Source organism: Leptidea sinapis, chromosome 24 (assembly GCF_905404315.1).
Source record: "Leptidea sinapis chromosome 24, ilLepSina1.1, whole genome shotgun sequence".
Taxonomy (NCBI): Eukaryota; Metazoa; Arthropoda; class Insecta; order Lepidoptera; family Pieridae; genus Leptidea; species Leptidea sinapis.
This window is the reverse complement of record NC_066288.1, coordinates 7,758,655-7,772,955: the sequence shown is the minus strand read 5'-3', so window position 1 is coordinate 7,772,955 and position 14,301 is coordinate 7,758,655. Positions and strand designations below refer to the sequence as shown.

Below are 14,301 nucleotides of genomic sequence, written 5' to 3'. Positions count from 1 at the left end.
TGTGATACTTACTTTTGAAGGCCAGTGTATTTTATACTATTTTAAAATCAGTTATTGAACGTTAAATATAGCATCCAATCAAAAAAGTTATGCGCAGATTTGAGCAGAAAGGGCAACAATCTCAGCGAGTCTTTTCAAATTAAATTAGAGAGTCTTAAAATGTACGTAAATAATATATTAAATAACTCCAGTAACGTGGAGATTCATGTATTTAAAACTAGTTTATCATTTTAATTAATATAACTTCGATAATTAAAGTACTTCAAAGCAAACACCAGATATTTAGTACCTATAGTAAGTAGTAATTTATTTAGTCGTTTTACAAAGAAAATATAACGTATAATTTTTTTTAAATTATCAATTCAGAGAGTAAATTGTTTTCATAATAGATGAAAATTTATTCAGTGTTGATTTAACTGACATAATTTTTGTAAAATTAATTCCAGAAAAAAAAAATTGTTGAAAACAATTAAATTATTAATAACATTGCTCTCTTAAACAATCTTAATAAAGTTTTAGACTCATATTTGAGAGCGCGCGAAATTAAAAATTAAAAAACAGGTATAAACATTTTTTTTAAATCTCTATTAAAAAATATTTCATTTACATATTTTATTTTAATATATTTCTCGTGGGTTATACCCAAATTTGAGTCTTTTCGAAACTTGCTATAATCATATCTCTAAAAATATTAGCTTTATCGTGAAAAATTATTAATATGGATCTGGATCTTTTTATTTGTATTTTAATAAATTATATAAAAAAGTGGCCGAATGAAAAATAACAATTCGTTGCAAATTAAAACGAAATTGTTTAAACAATATGGCACGGGGTAGCCCCATGGCAATGTGCATTTATATCATCATTAGGACAATTTGAAGAGAATTGCATAAAAATTGAGGTGGAATAGTTTTCGGTACTCATGCGCCGATTTCTCCTGGACTGAATAGATATAAATATCTACATAATAACACGCTCAAAAAATGTATTACATAGAGAACAGCAATTATAATCCATTCAAAAACATTCAATAAACAGATAACCTTCTTTCCATTATTAACTTATTATATATTATTAAATTATATTCTTATAATATTAACTTATATTCTTACAATACAAGTTAATTGAAAGAATTCCGAATTCATCGCGAATAGCTGCGAAACATTTAGAATTTCTATTGCATGATACTTGGTAGAGTCGCTATCGCTATTTGACCCAAAAAACTTCACACGAAGAAAAAGCGCTATTGTGTTCGAGTTGAACTATACAGTTTTGTCATCCGACAGAATTATGTTACTGAAATAGAGGAGCGTGTGGGCAGGTAAGGTAGTGCGCGGTAGAGCGAGACAAAGCAACCACCGCAGCCTTCCCAGAGTACGCAGGTAATATAGTTCGGCCGAGATCGGCGGATGGTAACACGCGCATCGTGTGCGCTCGTCAACTCTTACCAAACAAACACACATTATAAACATAACCTCGCGAAAACAATATCGAAAAGTGATTGCCGTTGACTCTACTTAATAATGCATTCAGTGTTGAATACGGTGAAAAGTGTTTAGTGAGTTTATATATTGTATAGTGTACGGCCTACGTCTTGGTCGCGGCACAGCCTACACAAGTACACGGTCGGCCGCGTTCCGCGTTCCCCACCATTCATTCAAGGCTCAATCGTTGAACTCATGTTGCCTCAACAATTGCACGAACGCAATCGTGATGTAGAAATGTTAATGTATAAGTGTGATACACGGTTTGTTGATGACTGCTAACGAGTTGACCTCAACAATGTCCAGCAGCCAGAATGCGGACCAGTTCAATAAACACAAACAACAAGTAGGCAAACAGGCGCCGGAACCGGTCAGCTTTCCACCGCGCTATCACCCACCACCTGTCGCTGCGGGCTCCAAGCAAACCACTATAGAAACATCTGCTAAAGAGTTCAAGCAACCATATGCTGGTAAAGCACCGTTAGATCAAAAGTTTCACTATCCCTACAATATTCAAGGCGTACCAACGGCATACCCGGGCCTTTCATACCCACCTTATTTACAGGGATACCCAATCGGATACCCTGTGCCGCCTGCTGCTTTGCGCATGCAGCGACCACCAGGGGAGATAGTTACTAAAGCACTTGTGCACGAGCCTGTTGAAAGTACTGCCAGGGCGAGAAGTGCTGACGATACACAACGTCTGCAAAGGAATTTAGAAGAGGAACAATTACATAGAAGGTCAGCGGATATGCTTAAGTTTACAAAGCGTGTCGAACCGGAGGGTACCCGACAGTCGACAGATCAAAGACGTCACATTCAATCACTGATAGATGAAATCAAAGCTTTGAAGGAAACCAATCGTCGGCTCAGTGAAGATAACCAAGAACTACGTGATCTATGTTGCTTTTTAGATGACGACAGACAAAAGGGACGCAAGTTGGCACGAGAGTGGCAAAGATTCGGAAGGTACACTGCATCAGTAATGCGACAGGAAGTGTCAGCTTATCAAAACAAGCTGAGAGAACTTGATGATAAACAACAAGAGCTCATTCGAGATAACTTAGAGTTGAAGGAATTATGCCTTTACTTAGATGAAGAAAGAGATAGAGGAACATGTGTAAGTTGTGGAAGGGCGAATGGAAGGGAAAGAGACGAAGGAGACGGAAGCAGTAGCGGAACTAATGCTGAAGAAGTATCAAGGCCGCCTCCCTCGAACATATCAATAACACATCCTCAATTAGCCGAGCGTACCGTTCAATACGTTAAGGACCTGGAGCAAAAAGTGCGGCGATTAGAGGCTGAGAAGGGCTTAGGAACGGGGTTCAATGAAAGACCAGAAGCAGTTGTGCGAGCTTTGCAGGTTTTGGAGGTCAGAGAACAAGTGGAGAGAGAACGAAGAAGACCAGCACCTGACCTAGATACTGGTGAGCAAGCGTTAGTGAGGGAGATGTGTAATGTTGTCTGGGGGAAATTAGAAGACTGTCCGCCACAGGCCCCGCCGCGCTGATACCAGTTACAACGGAATCATTGCAGGAATTTATTATGCTACTTCCTTGCCCATTGAAAAGTGAGTGAAAACCTGTTTAGTATGCAGTGGTCGGTTGGTACTCAATCCATTGAGGTCGAACAGTCCAAGTGGCTCAACGTGACCTACAGAACTCAATATAACCTGACCTTGATCGCAGTTATTTGTGTTGTTCACCGCAGAGCTAAGTTATTATTTCTAAACTATGGCTATAGGCTACAGAGACGGTTCCAGTCTGCGAGAAAATATATGACTTCAAAACGTGTATCAGTAACTTTAAAGTACAAATTATTTATTAATTTACCTATCAAGAAGTTTTTCTTTTAATTTATTTTAGTATTGTGACTTATCAAACAGATTATTATTTGTAAGTTGTAGATATGTGGTGAATAAGTGCTATGATTTTCATATTCCTAGTAGGTTTCACACAGAACAGTCTTAAACCAAATAACCAAATAATGAAGACTATAACATTAAATATTTTAACCAAATATACATGAGAAATTATGAAGTAAAAGCACGATTTCACATACAGGGTAAGAGAATGAGGCTAAACTAATTGTAGATGTAATTCTGTGACTATATTAATAACTGGTCTACGGACTTCTAAAAGACGTACATCTCAATTATTTGTGTGTTCTGTTTTGCATCTGAAATTCATCCGAAGCCTATTGAATGTTTATATAAATTTTAATTTAAGTAATTATTGTTAATTTATTTGATGACTTGCCGAATTAAATATTATGACGTTTTATTGATCGTTTTTTTATACCCATGGTATTAATTATGTAATTGCATTTTTTTTATGACAATAAGGGACTATACGTACAGGACGTACAGCTGATGGTTATTGATACGCCCCGCCCATTACAATGCACTGTTGCTCAGGACTCCTGAAATATCCAAAAAATTTGAGCGGCACTACAATTGCGCTCGTCACCTTGACACATAATATATTAAGTCTCATTTGCCCAGTAATTTATGTTTAATATTTCATGTTTCAAGTATACCCCATCAAATATGTCAAGTTTCAGGTCAGCCATAAATATAGTAAGACGCAAATAGAAGACGAGAACTAAGGAAGATGTTAGTATTTCGACTCCGAATTCCATCATCGCACAAACCTCATGCCACTGATCGGTTTTCAAGGAACTTTCTTTCACGTACGACCAAACTTTGAAATGGACTGCCTTACGCGGTGTTTTCTATAGATTCGACATGGCTTAAAACCAGCCGGCAACGCTCCTGTGATTCCTCTGGTGTGGCAGGAGAGTTCGTGTGCTGTGATAATATAAAAACTGTACAACCCACAACAATGTAATTGTTTTTTATGGCTTCGTCGGATGAGCTTCTGTAGTTGTGGCACTGGGGAAGTTAACTAACTTTTAAAAGTGCAATAATGCACTTTATGATATTTGATTTTAGAATGGTGTATCATTGCCAACTCTTATCTATTCTGTATGTACATAGCAGGGATAGGAATAAAGACCCTAAACCCTTTACCTTTCCCATCAAGGGCATTGTAATTAATGCACTGCTCAGTGATATTAAAAATCATTTCGATCAAGTGAGCAGATTAAGAAAATGTCATTTCTAGTCAATATTTTTTTTTTTCATTATTATTACAGTTTAAAAAAATTATTTCATTTCATTCACTAGGTATCTTAATGCTAAACTCATAAAATTTATTTATTTACTTTTTATTTTAATTTATTCAAATTAGTTGAAACATTCGAGTTAACATTTTTTTGTATTGTTTGCCATGAACAAATTATATAAAAATATGTAATTTACTGAGGCTGTTATTATGTTAATTTAATAGAGTGCCAATGGCTTCCTGGCCACTTCTTGTTATGCTCAACACATTGAACCACCAGGGTAATTGTAAAATTTTATTGCAGAAAAGGGTAGCTTTGGCCACCCATTTTGCCATCTCAAGTTCTTCCCAACCGGTTATTGTTTGAAATAATATTGAAACAATCGACATTATACTTCACACAAATATTTTTTTCTCATAAACAATGACAGACTTATATTGGAACACACAAACGAACACACATATGGAATGATAAAAATAAAAAGTCTATAGCTAGCCAACGCCCCACCTGTGCAGGAAAGACCGTAGGGTATATTATATTGGGATTTTTTCCAACATGTGTGATTACGAAATTTACACGGATAAAGTTGTGGGCAGAATACAGACATGCATCTTAATATAAATATATCGTTTGAGTGTGTTTGTTGCATCATTTTACATATTATATTGTAATTGAAATGATCTGTAAATCTTGATATAGAAGAGAGGCAATGAGTTTCTTGCTACTTCTTCTCATTAGCTCAACCATTTACGAAGTAGCGGTAGATTCAATAAGAAAAATATTTTTTATTTTATTTTGACATTCATAAGTGTCATTTCCGTGACCTACGTGAATAAACTGATTTTGATTTGATTTGATTTTGATTTATATGAGATTTTCACCTATGTATTGACTCATCACGATATCTCTGGAACCATAAGGCATGAAATTTGGTATAAATATTCCGTTCGGCGAGTACAGGTCATCAAAGAACGGATTTTACAAAATTCCAACCGCAAAAGTTTCTTTTATTATGAACAAAACAACATCTTACTAAAAATCAATTTTAATCAAGATTGTGTAAGCCGTTTTTGACTTATGAAAGGACGTGGAGACAGCCAGATAAACAAAAATTTAAAAATCGTATAATTGGCGTCAGTCACTCATAAAACGTTTATCTATTATATAAAAAAAAAAACAAAAAATATGTGCAATTACAGACACAGACTAAAAATGTATACAATTTAGTAGTTAATTCTCTTTAGCTTAATAGATATTCTATGTAAAATAAAGTAAAAGTAATGACAAACAACTGTGACATTAAAATGTCATTTTAAATATTAATGTCAGTAAATTGTTTATTTTGCCGCAATTGTTGCATTATCATTTTAAGTAAGAGATGGTAGAAGAAAAGGGAGAAGGGCCGGAAGATGTGGACACTATTGGAGTAAATAATTTTTTTTTTAACTAATCCATTATTTTTATGAATTAAATGCTTACATATATTTATTATTAAAATAATTTGATACATGATCTTGAGACTACAGAACAGTTTAAATAGTAGTATTTGAATATATTGTATCCATATTATGAATTAGATTGTTATAAAGTGAAATACAATTCATTAATAAAATTAGTTTTAAATTATAGTTCAGATATATTTTTGTGACAGAAACTTACTTAAGGGCATTGAAAAATGTTCTTATATCTTTTTTTTATGAAAATAAGGGACGAGACGAGCAGGACGTTCAGCTGATGGTAATTGATACGCCGTACCCATAACAATGCAGTGCCGCTCAGGATTCTTGAAAAAGCCAAATATTCTGAGAACTATAAGTGCGCTCGTCAACTTGAGACAGAAGATGTTAAGTCTCATTTGCCCAGTAATTTCACTAGCTATGACACCCTTCAGACCGAAACTGTGCAAAGTAGCTTCCCACTGTTATATCTTCTTTGTTCTTTATATGCGGTCTGCCTGGAGAGATATTCTTTACTATGTTATTATTTCATATAGTACAAGAGGCATAGAAAAACCAAATGCACATTTACGCAATTTTTTTAACCGCATTACAAATAAACAACTTTGAACCTGAAATTGTTATGGGTGCAGCACTGATACCGCCACAGAATCAAAACATAGATTTTCGTTATTTAAATCACCACAAAAAGAACGTTATATGGCGATTAGGTAAATTATTGTTTTGATATTTTCTTCTTATTTCATTGCCGCACTTACAATCTCCGATAATCAACGGTATCTATTCTGCTAACGGCTTGCCACGATAGGATGGATAAGCCATGGCTACACCGCTTCAATATATTTTAAAAGTATTCATTAATTTGCAGCCAGTAATTTAGAATATCAGCTTCCATATTTCTTAATTAAACTAAAATTATCCTTTTGTGTCGATTTGTTTAAACCTGCAAAACGGTAACGCCTGAAAACTTTCACTAGCAATCTTATATCGCGTAACATTTTGTCCAGATTTACGTAGGAGGTAGAAACGCTGCAGGTGATCGTCATGGTGAGGGTTGGGCTATTCTGCCCAATAAAGACTTCTACCAGGGCTGCTACTGTCGGGGTATGAGAAGCGGAAAAGGACTTTACGTCTTCAAGAATGGTGCTCGCTATGAAGGTGTGACTTATCTAATTAACTATATATGATTTGGGGTTTTGGTAATTGTAAGTTGGCCATTTTTTAGATGCATTATAATTAAAATTGTTTTAAATGTAACAATTTAGGTTACTTTCGTTTAGTGGAACTGGACAAACGAGCATAAGGGTGTAATGGTGCTTGCCGGTGATAGATTAATTAATATGTATTTATGTATGTACATTTTATTATACACATAAATGTCAAGCAATGTGATACATTTATAAATAGCAAGTGGCTAGATTATTGGTTGAAAATACGACAGATTTTTTTTTTATATTGTATGGCAGAAATAGGGGCGGTGATAGTACTGCCATGTACCTATACTTAGTTCTTAAGTTATCTTTCAATTATGAGCCTATTTCATTTCTTATTATTTATATATATTACTAGCTGACCGAACAGACGTTGTTCTGTGCATAAGAAATAAAATACTGTTTTTTTATGAATTTGTCAATAACACCAAGAATTATTTTGTAAAATATGCTCCCTGTCAATGACGTTCTATATTATGTATAGAACGTCATTGGCCACTGTTGTTAACTATAATGAAATTGTTTCACAGCAGAACTGTCAAACCGTGCGTCAATAAATTCTACCATAGAAAATATGTCCATACAAAACAAATATTGGAATAAAAAATAATTATGGGTCTCAAAACAAAATAAAAACTATCCTGTCTTAAGTTGGACTAAACTGCACTTGATGAAGTAATCCCCATTAAAATCCGTTCATTAGTTTAGGAGTCCACGCGGACAAACAATGTGCCACGTAATTTATATATATTACTAGCTGACCCAGCAAACGTTGTATTGCCGATATTAAAATCGCGATACAAAAGTAACTGTTGATCGTAGATGGGTGAAAATTTGAATTTGTATGTATTTTTAAAAACAAAAAATTTCAAATTAAATTAAAAAAAAATTTTGAAGGGTGAACAACCCTTATTACTTAGGGGTATGAAAAATTGATGTTGGCCGATTCTCAGACCTACTCAATGTGCTCACAAAATTTCATGAGGATCGGTCAAGCCGTTTCGGAGGAGTACGGGAACGAACATTGTGACACGAGAATTTGATATATATGAAGATAATATAACACGACCTATTAGAATGAACGATCTGGTCCAGACCGCCGAAATAGGTTGGATAAGTACAGCGCAGGACCTATTGTCATGGCGATCGTTGGGGGAGGCCTTTTTCAACAGTGGACGTCTTTCCGATGTACTGTCATAAAAAGAAAGTAAGACAAAGAGGTACCTTTAATGTATTAAATTCCTCTTGACGGCTTATTAATAAACCTTGTACATTGCAAACACAAACCAAACATTGAATTATTGTTTATAGGAGAGTGGCGTAAAGCTATGAAATATGGTGTCGGCGAAATGATATACCCTGATGGTTCAAAGTACGAAGGTGACTGGAGACACGACTTGAAGCAGGGGTTTGGTGCCTATTACTATCCCAATGGTGATATATACGAGGGAGCGTGGTTCAAAGGCAAACGTCACGGATTGGGGACTTACTTCTTTTCTGAGTATCAGGTAATTATACTATACAAACACTTTTTAAATGATTAAAACGCGTGTAATATAACTTTGTACATTAGATTTTTGCGTTAAAGTTACATTTTGATTATTATTTCGTTAAGGCGAGGTATTCCCAACACTTTAGGCAAACAGCGCTCGAACGTATACGATAGGTACGCATAGATATTTTTTATGCATTTTTCAAGTGAAACTTCTTTATGTTCGTTGTGTTATCATTATTATCTTCTTCTTCTTCTCGGTCGGCTCGGTCCACTCTTGACAGAGCGGTCGTGATTGTCAAGAAGTTTCAATATGTGCAGATGTAATGCGCTCACAATTTCTTGCCATCTCTCTCTATTAGAGATCATTCATGTACACTCATGCACGGGGCAGCCCACAGCAGATTTGATCTGGTCGGTCCATCGCATAGGTGACCTTCCACGCCTTCTAATGCCTTCTAGGTGACAAGGAGTTCTATGGACTGGCTGCTTCGTCGATACATGTCCATAGAAGGCGAGTATGCGGGATTGCACTTTGATGTAAGTATGGAATTTTGTACCTACAGACTGGGAATGAAGTGAACACCCTCAGGCTCTTTTATTATAAATGTTTATTGTACGATATTACATTGTAATCCATATTTTTATAAACAAAGCCCGCCGAGTTTGTTGCGCCCGTTCTTCTCAGGTCTAAGGCAGTCTTTTTTGATTGGGTGGTAGTAGTGTATAAGTGATTTTGAATAAAAATATTTTAATTTCAATTTTGAAGGTAAACGCTGTTTAATTTTTAATTCCTGGAGTATCGAAACGTTTGTACGAAATTCTCGATACCCGACGCATCCTTCTGCAGTACCATATTTCCAGAGTTCTTCTTCTTTTCAACCACTCACAATGTCCACGTTTCAGCGACATTAAAAATATGGGTAAAAGTTGCGTTCGCATTAGCCTGGTCTTTGTGGGTTTTGTAATATTTCTGTTTCTCCATATTTTGCTTATTTTGTCCACTGCAGTTTATTATATTATTAATTTTTTACTAACTGACCCGGCAAACGTTGTTTTGCCATATAAATCATTTTTAGAGTTAGACCGTTTCTTGGACATGGCAACATTACTTTATTTATCTAAAATAAAGATTTTATCTGAAATAAACGTAGCCTTAGTTGCTCCTTATTATATCAGCTACCTGCAAATAAAAGTCCCGTCGAAATCGGTCCAGCCATTTCAGATATTAGCCGGAACACACAGACAGACAGACAAAAATTGTAAAAAATGTTATTTGGTGTATGTACATTTTTAATATGAATATATAAAATATTCATATTAAAAATGTAGTAAAAAACGGTTATTTCAATATTACAAACAGACACTCCAATTTTATATCTTCTTCTTATATATAAAATTCTCGTGTCACAATGTTCGTTCCCGTACTCCTCCGAAACGGCTTGACAGATTCTCATGAAATTTTGTGAGCACATTGAGTAGGTCTGAGAATCGGCCAACATCTATTTTTCATACCCCTAAGTAATAAGGGTTGTTCACCCTTAATTTTTTTTTTTTAATTTTTGGACGAAATTTTTTGTTTTTATTTTTTTATAATGTGGCATTAAAACATACATACAACTTCAGATTTTCACCCATCTACGATCAACAGTTACTTTTGTATCGCGATTTTAAAGTCGGCAATACAACGTTTGCTGGGTCAGCTAGTTTTATATACGAGTACATATTTAAGTATACAGCGGTAGCAAATGTGACCTGTTGTGCTTGAGGTCTCAGATTTGATTCCCGATTTTGCAAGCGGTAATGTGTTTGTATGTGAGGAAATTGTCAGTAGCATAACGGACCCAGAAGTTATGTCCATTATACGCACTAGCCGTTCGTTATGTGGGACTTAGAAATATAGCTGGGTGGTACAAATGTGGGTACCTATACGTCTCTGCCTATCCCTTTCGGGGATATACAGAGGTAGTTGAATGAAAATCTTTATATATATATATTTCTTTTATGCGTCTGTTGTAACTAGACTCCTCCTAAACGGCAGGATTTAGATGATTTTTTTGTGTGTTCCAGTGAATTTAAGATTGATTTGTGTCTTCAGGTGGATTCGAGAATGGTTTAGATTCACAATTGAACTACCTCCTAAACGCCTGGACCGATTTTGATGAATTTTTTGTGTGTTCTAGTGAATTTGAGATTGGTTTAGATTCTCAATTCCGTCCATATAATATAATTTTACTGCTCATGCGTATGTTAGTGAACTCCTCCTAACAGCTGACCCGATTTTCCAAATTTAAGACGTGTGTAAGGACAACGTCTGTCGGGTTCACTACTATATCTATATATAATGTGGCCAGATTTTAAGTGGTATTTGGTCTTTCAGGATATTATAGGACAAAATAAAAGTTTTATATTCATAGCATCTGTGGCACAATACGCAGATCCGTTGACTCTTACCAGGGTACCCCCGATCCTTGTGTTATGGGTTTTTGAATTAAATATGTTAATTTATTCAAGTCTTTATAGGGTCGGCAACACTATTGCAATTTCCTCTGGTATTACCGTTAGGTCTCTGAAGATGATCGGTATGTTTGTTGATATTCAGCACATCTTAGTACATTTTGACAATCGAGTGACAAGCAGCTCATTTTTGTCATGTTCGCTAGCCACGAATACACATATTCATTTACCAATTACCGTTTTAATTGGTGAGTGCTTTATTATTTCGTAATTAATTCATAAGTACTCCGTTTCTTTTTCAGATAAAATTCATGGGCACCTGGGTCGAAGGAAAAATCGAGGGTCCTGGTCAGATTATGTATCCTCGGGTAAGATACCACGGTTCATGGACAAGAGGCAAACCAAAGGGTACTGGATGCTTTGTTTTCGACACGAACTGCATGCAACATGGTTTCTATTTGCTCATGAAAGATCCGAACCTGGAAGAGTTTGGAGAAGGAGAGGAAGAAAAGGAGGATAAAGAAATTAAGGAAGAGAAGATGGAGGAGGGCGAAGAAGAGATTGAGATTGATGAAACTATTGGTATGATTATATTTAAATGGAAATTCTGCATCCTGTGAGATCGAATCAGAAATGAGGAGGTCCGGAGGAGAAATTGCTTCTGCCTTAGCCATAGTTATCGTTAAACGGAGTATAATTATTCAAACTCCAGATTTTTTTATGAAAATAAAGGAAGACACGAGCAGGACGTTCAGCTGATGGTAATTGATACGCCTGCCCATTAAAATGCAGTGCCGCTCAGGATTATTGAAATGAAAAATATCTGAGCGGCACTACAACTGCGCTTGTGACCTTAAGACATAAGATGTCAAGTCTTATCTGCCCAGTAATTTCACTAGCTACGGCGCCCTTCAGACCGAAACTCAGTAATGCTTACACATTACTGCTTCACGGCAGAAATAGGCGTGTGGTACCCATAATTTAGCCGGCATCCAGGGCAAAGTATCCTCCCACTGGTAGATAAGACACAGAACGCTTTATTCTGCCATCAAGTAGTATTGTGTTTGCTCACTAGCTGTGTAATAAATGTGGTCTCATTTAATTACTTCACTTAATTACTGGGCTAGTAAGATCTTTCATCTTATGTCTCAATGTGACGATATCAATTACAATGCCGCTCTGAATTTTGATTTATTCAAGAATCCTAATCGGAACAAAAAAACATTATAGAAAATTTCGCGACGACAGCAAACACATAATAGTTCTCCAGAGCGCCGTAGTTAGTGGAATTACTGGACTAATGGCTTATGTATTCAGATTTTCAGAACGACAGATATGCGTGGCGACACGTCATATAAAATGCATTATTTAATTTTTAAGGCGGTATTAAAAAAGGGTGTAAAAAAGGGTCAACGTCTGGCCCTGGTATACTGCAAAAGACCTCTTTAAACGCTTTAAGGCGGAGGCCATAAAGTAATTTGTGCAGTTCATGCACAACAAAATTTTGGGTTCAATCAAGAATCTTGAGCCGCACTGCATTTTTGCACTACATTGGGCAGGGCTAACATTTACCATCAGATGACTGTATAGCTCGTCACTTCCGTTTTCTAAAAAAGTCACAATCCAGTGTTTAATCCGATTTCTGTTAATCTTATACTATCAAGATATATTAAGCGTTTAGCATCTTCCGGCCTTATGATGTTATCTACATATACACAAATCACGTCATATAAGAAGGAAGCCGAGATCTGGAACATGCCACAAATTACCAAACCTTCGACTGCTGTATATATACATTGCCGCATCTATTAATCAATAAGCAGCAATGTAAAATATTTATTCAGTTCAGGTTTGATTCGGACAGTGACAGTTGACAGACGACTAAGTTGTCTTTAAGCACACTTGTTCGTTCCGCTATCAGACTGCGAATAAGATATGTCCTTATATGTGTATAAAACTGCATTGATTCCACCCCCAAAATATATACTCATTGTAACTGTAACGTATGTAACGTAACTGGAAAGTATGACAGTAGGAAAGTATGAGAGTGATATTGAAAGAAGAGTGAATGCAGAAAACATGGTGAATGGAGCTTTGCACTCCTTTATGAACAGGCAGAAGGTGTCTAATAAGGCTCGTTTGGCTGTGCATGAGGGAGTGTTGGTTCCAACACACATGTACTGAAGTGAAAGTTGGGTATGGCAGAAGAAATATGAGAGCAGAATAAATGCAGTTGAGATGAGAGCGTTGAGAAGTATGATAGGAGTTAAGCTGAGTGACAGGATAAGAAATAGTGAGATAAGGAAACGTTGTGGTCTGAAAGAAGATGTTGTGACAAAAATTGAGAAAGGTATGCTGAGATGGTTTGGACATGTCGAGAGAATGAATGAAGAACGATTGATGAAGAAAGTGTATAAGGCCAGTGTGAATGAAAGTGTTGGAAGGGGTAGACTTAGGCTGACGTTTCGAGATCGAATCAGGGACCTCTTGAAAAAAGGCCAGGTCAAGAGTTCCCTAAACCGAAGAGCATCTATGAAAGGAATAATGAAAGTGGACGAAGCGAAACAAGTATGTTAGGATCGTAGCAAGTGGAAAGAAGTGGTCTCTGCCTACCCCTACGGGAAAGAGGCGTGATTATATGTATGTTTGTATGTAACTGTAACTATGAGAATGTTTCAGGTAAAATAGCAACATGGCGTGCGCGAAACGTAACCGCGTACATGGCCGAGTTCCTGCCGCCGGAGGCAGTCCCTCTGCCCATCCACGACTCCCTACCTTCGTTGTCGGCGGGCAGTTTTGAAACCGATGTGATGCACTTTGAGCCGCCCTCAGTGACTCCGGAAGAGGAAGGCGGAAATGATAATGACTCATGGCTGTTGCATAGGCAGCAGTTCCTTGAGGGCACTGAATAGAAAGCTTAAAATAAATGTGATAAAGTGTCTATCTCTTATATTTCCCTAAGACTATTTCCGTAGTATCATGGTACCTATAGTGAGGATGTGTTTTTTAACTGTGTCCTGAAAACTGTGAAAACCGTCAAAGTCAAATAAACATTATTCAATTAGGCTTGAACT

At 36.3% G+C, this 14,301-nt stretch overlaps 2 protein-coding genes across 2 annotated transcripts; both read left to right on the top strand.

The window, feature by feature from the left end:
- The first annotated feature begins 1,402 nt into the window (after positions 1 to 1,402).
- On the top strand, positions 1,403 to 3,766 carry LOC126971790 (coiled-coil domain-containing protein 85C-B). The gene has a single exon (XM_050818208.1). It carries the CDS (start codon positions 1,756 to 1,758, stop codon positions 2,992 to 2,994), a length of 1,239 nt encoding a protein of 412 aa, XP_050674165.1. The 5' UTR covers positions 1,403 to 1,755; the 3' UTR covers positions 2,995 to 3,766.
- A 2,161-nt stretch (positions 3,767 to 5,927) lies between these two features.
- Positions 5,928 to 14,170, top strand: LOC126971803 (radial spoke head 1 homolog). The gene is made up of 5 exons (XM_050818228.1): positions 5,928 to 6,036; positions 7,075 to 7,225; positions 8,590 to 8,786; positions 11,530 to 11,809; positions 13,907 to 14,170. The coding sequence occupies exons 1-5, from the start codon at positions 5,989 to 5,991 to the stop codon at positions 14,137 to 14,139; spliced, it is 909 nt and encodes a 302-aa protein (XP_050674185.1). The 5' UTR covers positions 5,928 to 5,988; the 3' UTR covers positions 14,140 to 14,170.
- The last annotated feature ends 131 nt before the right edge of the window (positions 14,171 to 14,301 follow it).

Excerpts from the sequence above, each read along its gene's own strand:
- LOC126971790 (XM_050818208.1), top strand. The coding sequence starts at position 1,756 with ATGACTGCTAACGAGTTGACCTCAACAATGTCCAGCAGCCAGAATGCG.
- LOC126971803 (XM_050818228.1), top strand. The coding sequence starts at position 5,989 with ATGGTAGAAGAAAAGGGAGAAGGGCCGGAAGATGTGGACACTATTGGA. Across the intron at positions 7,226-8,589 it reads GAATGGTGCTCGCTATGAAG|GAGAGTGGCGTAAAGCTATG; the intron begins GTGTGACTTATC and ends TATTGTTTATAG. Across the intron at positions 11,810-13,906 it reads TGAGATTGATGAAACTATTG|GTAAAATAGCAACATGGCGT; the intron begins GTATGATTATAT and ends AGAATGTTTCAG.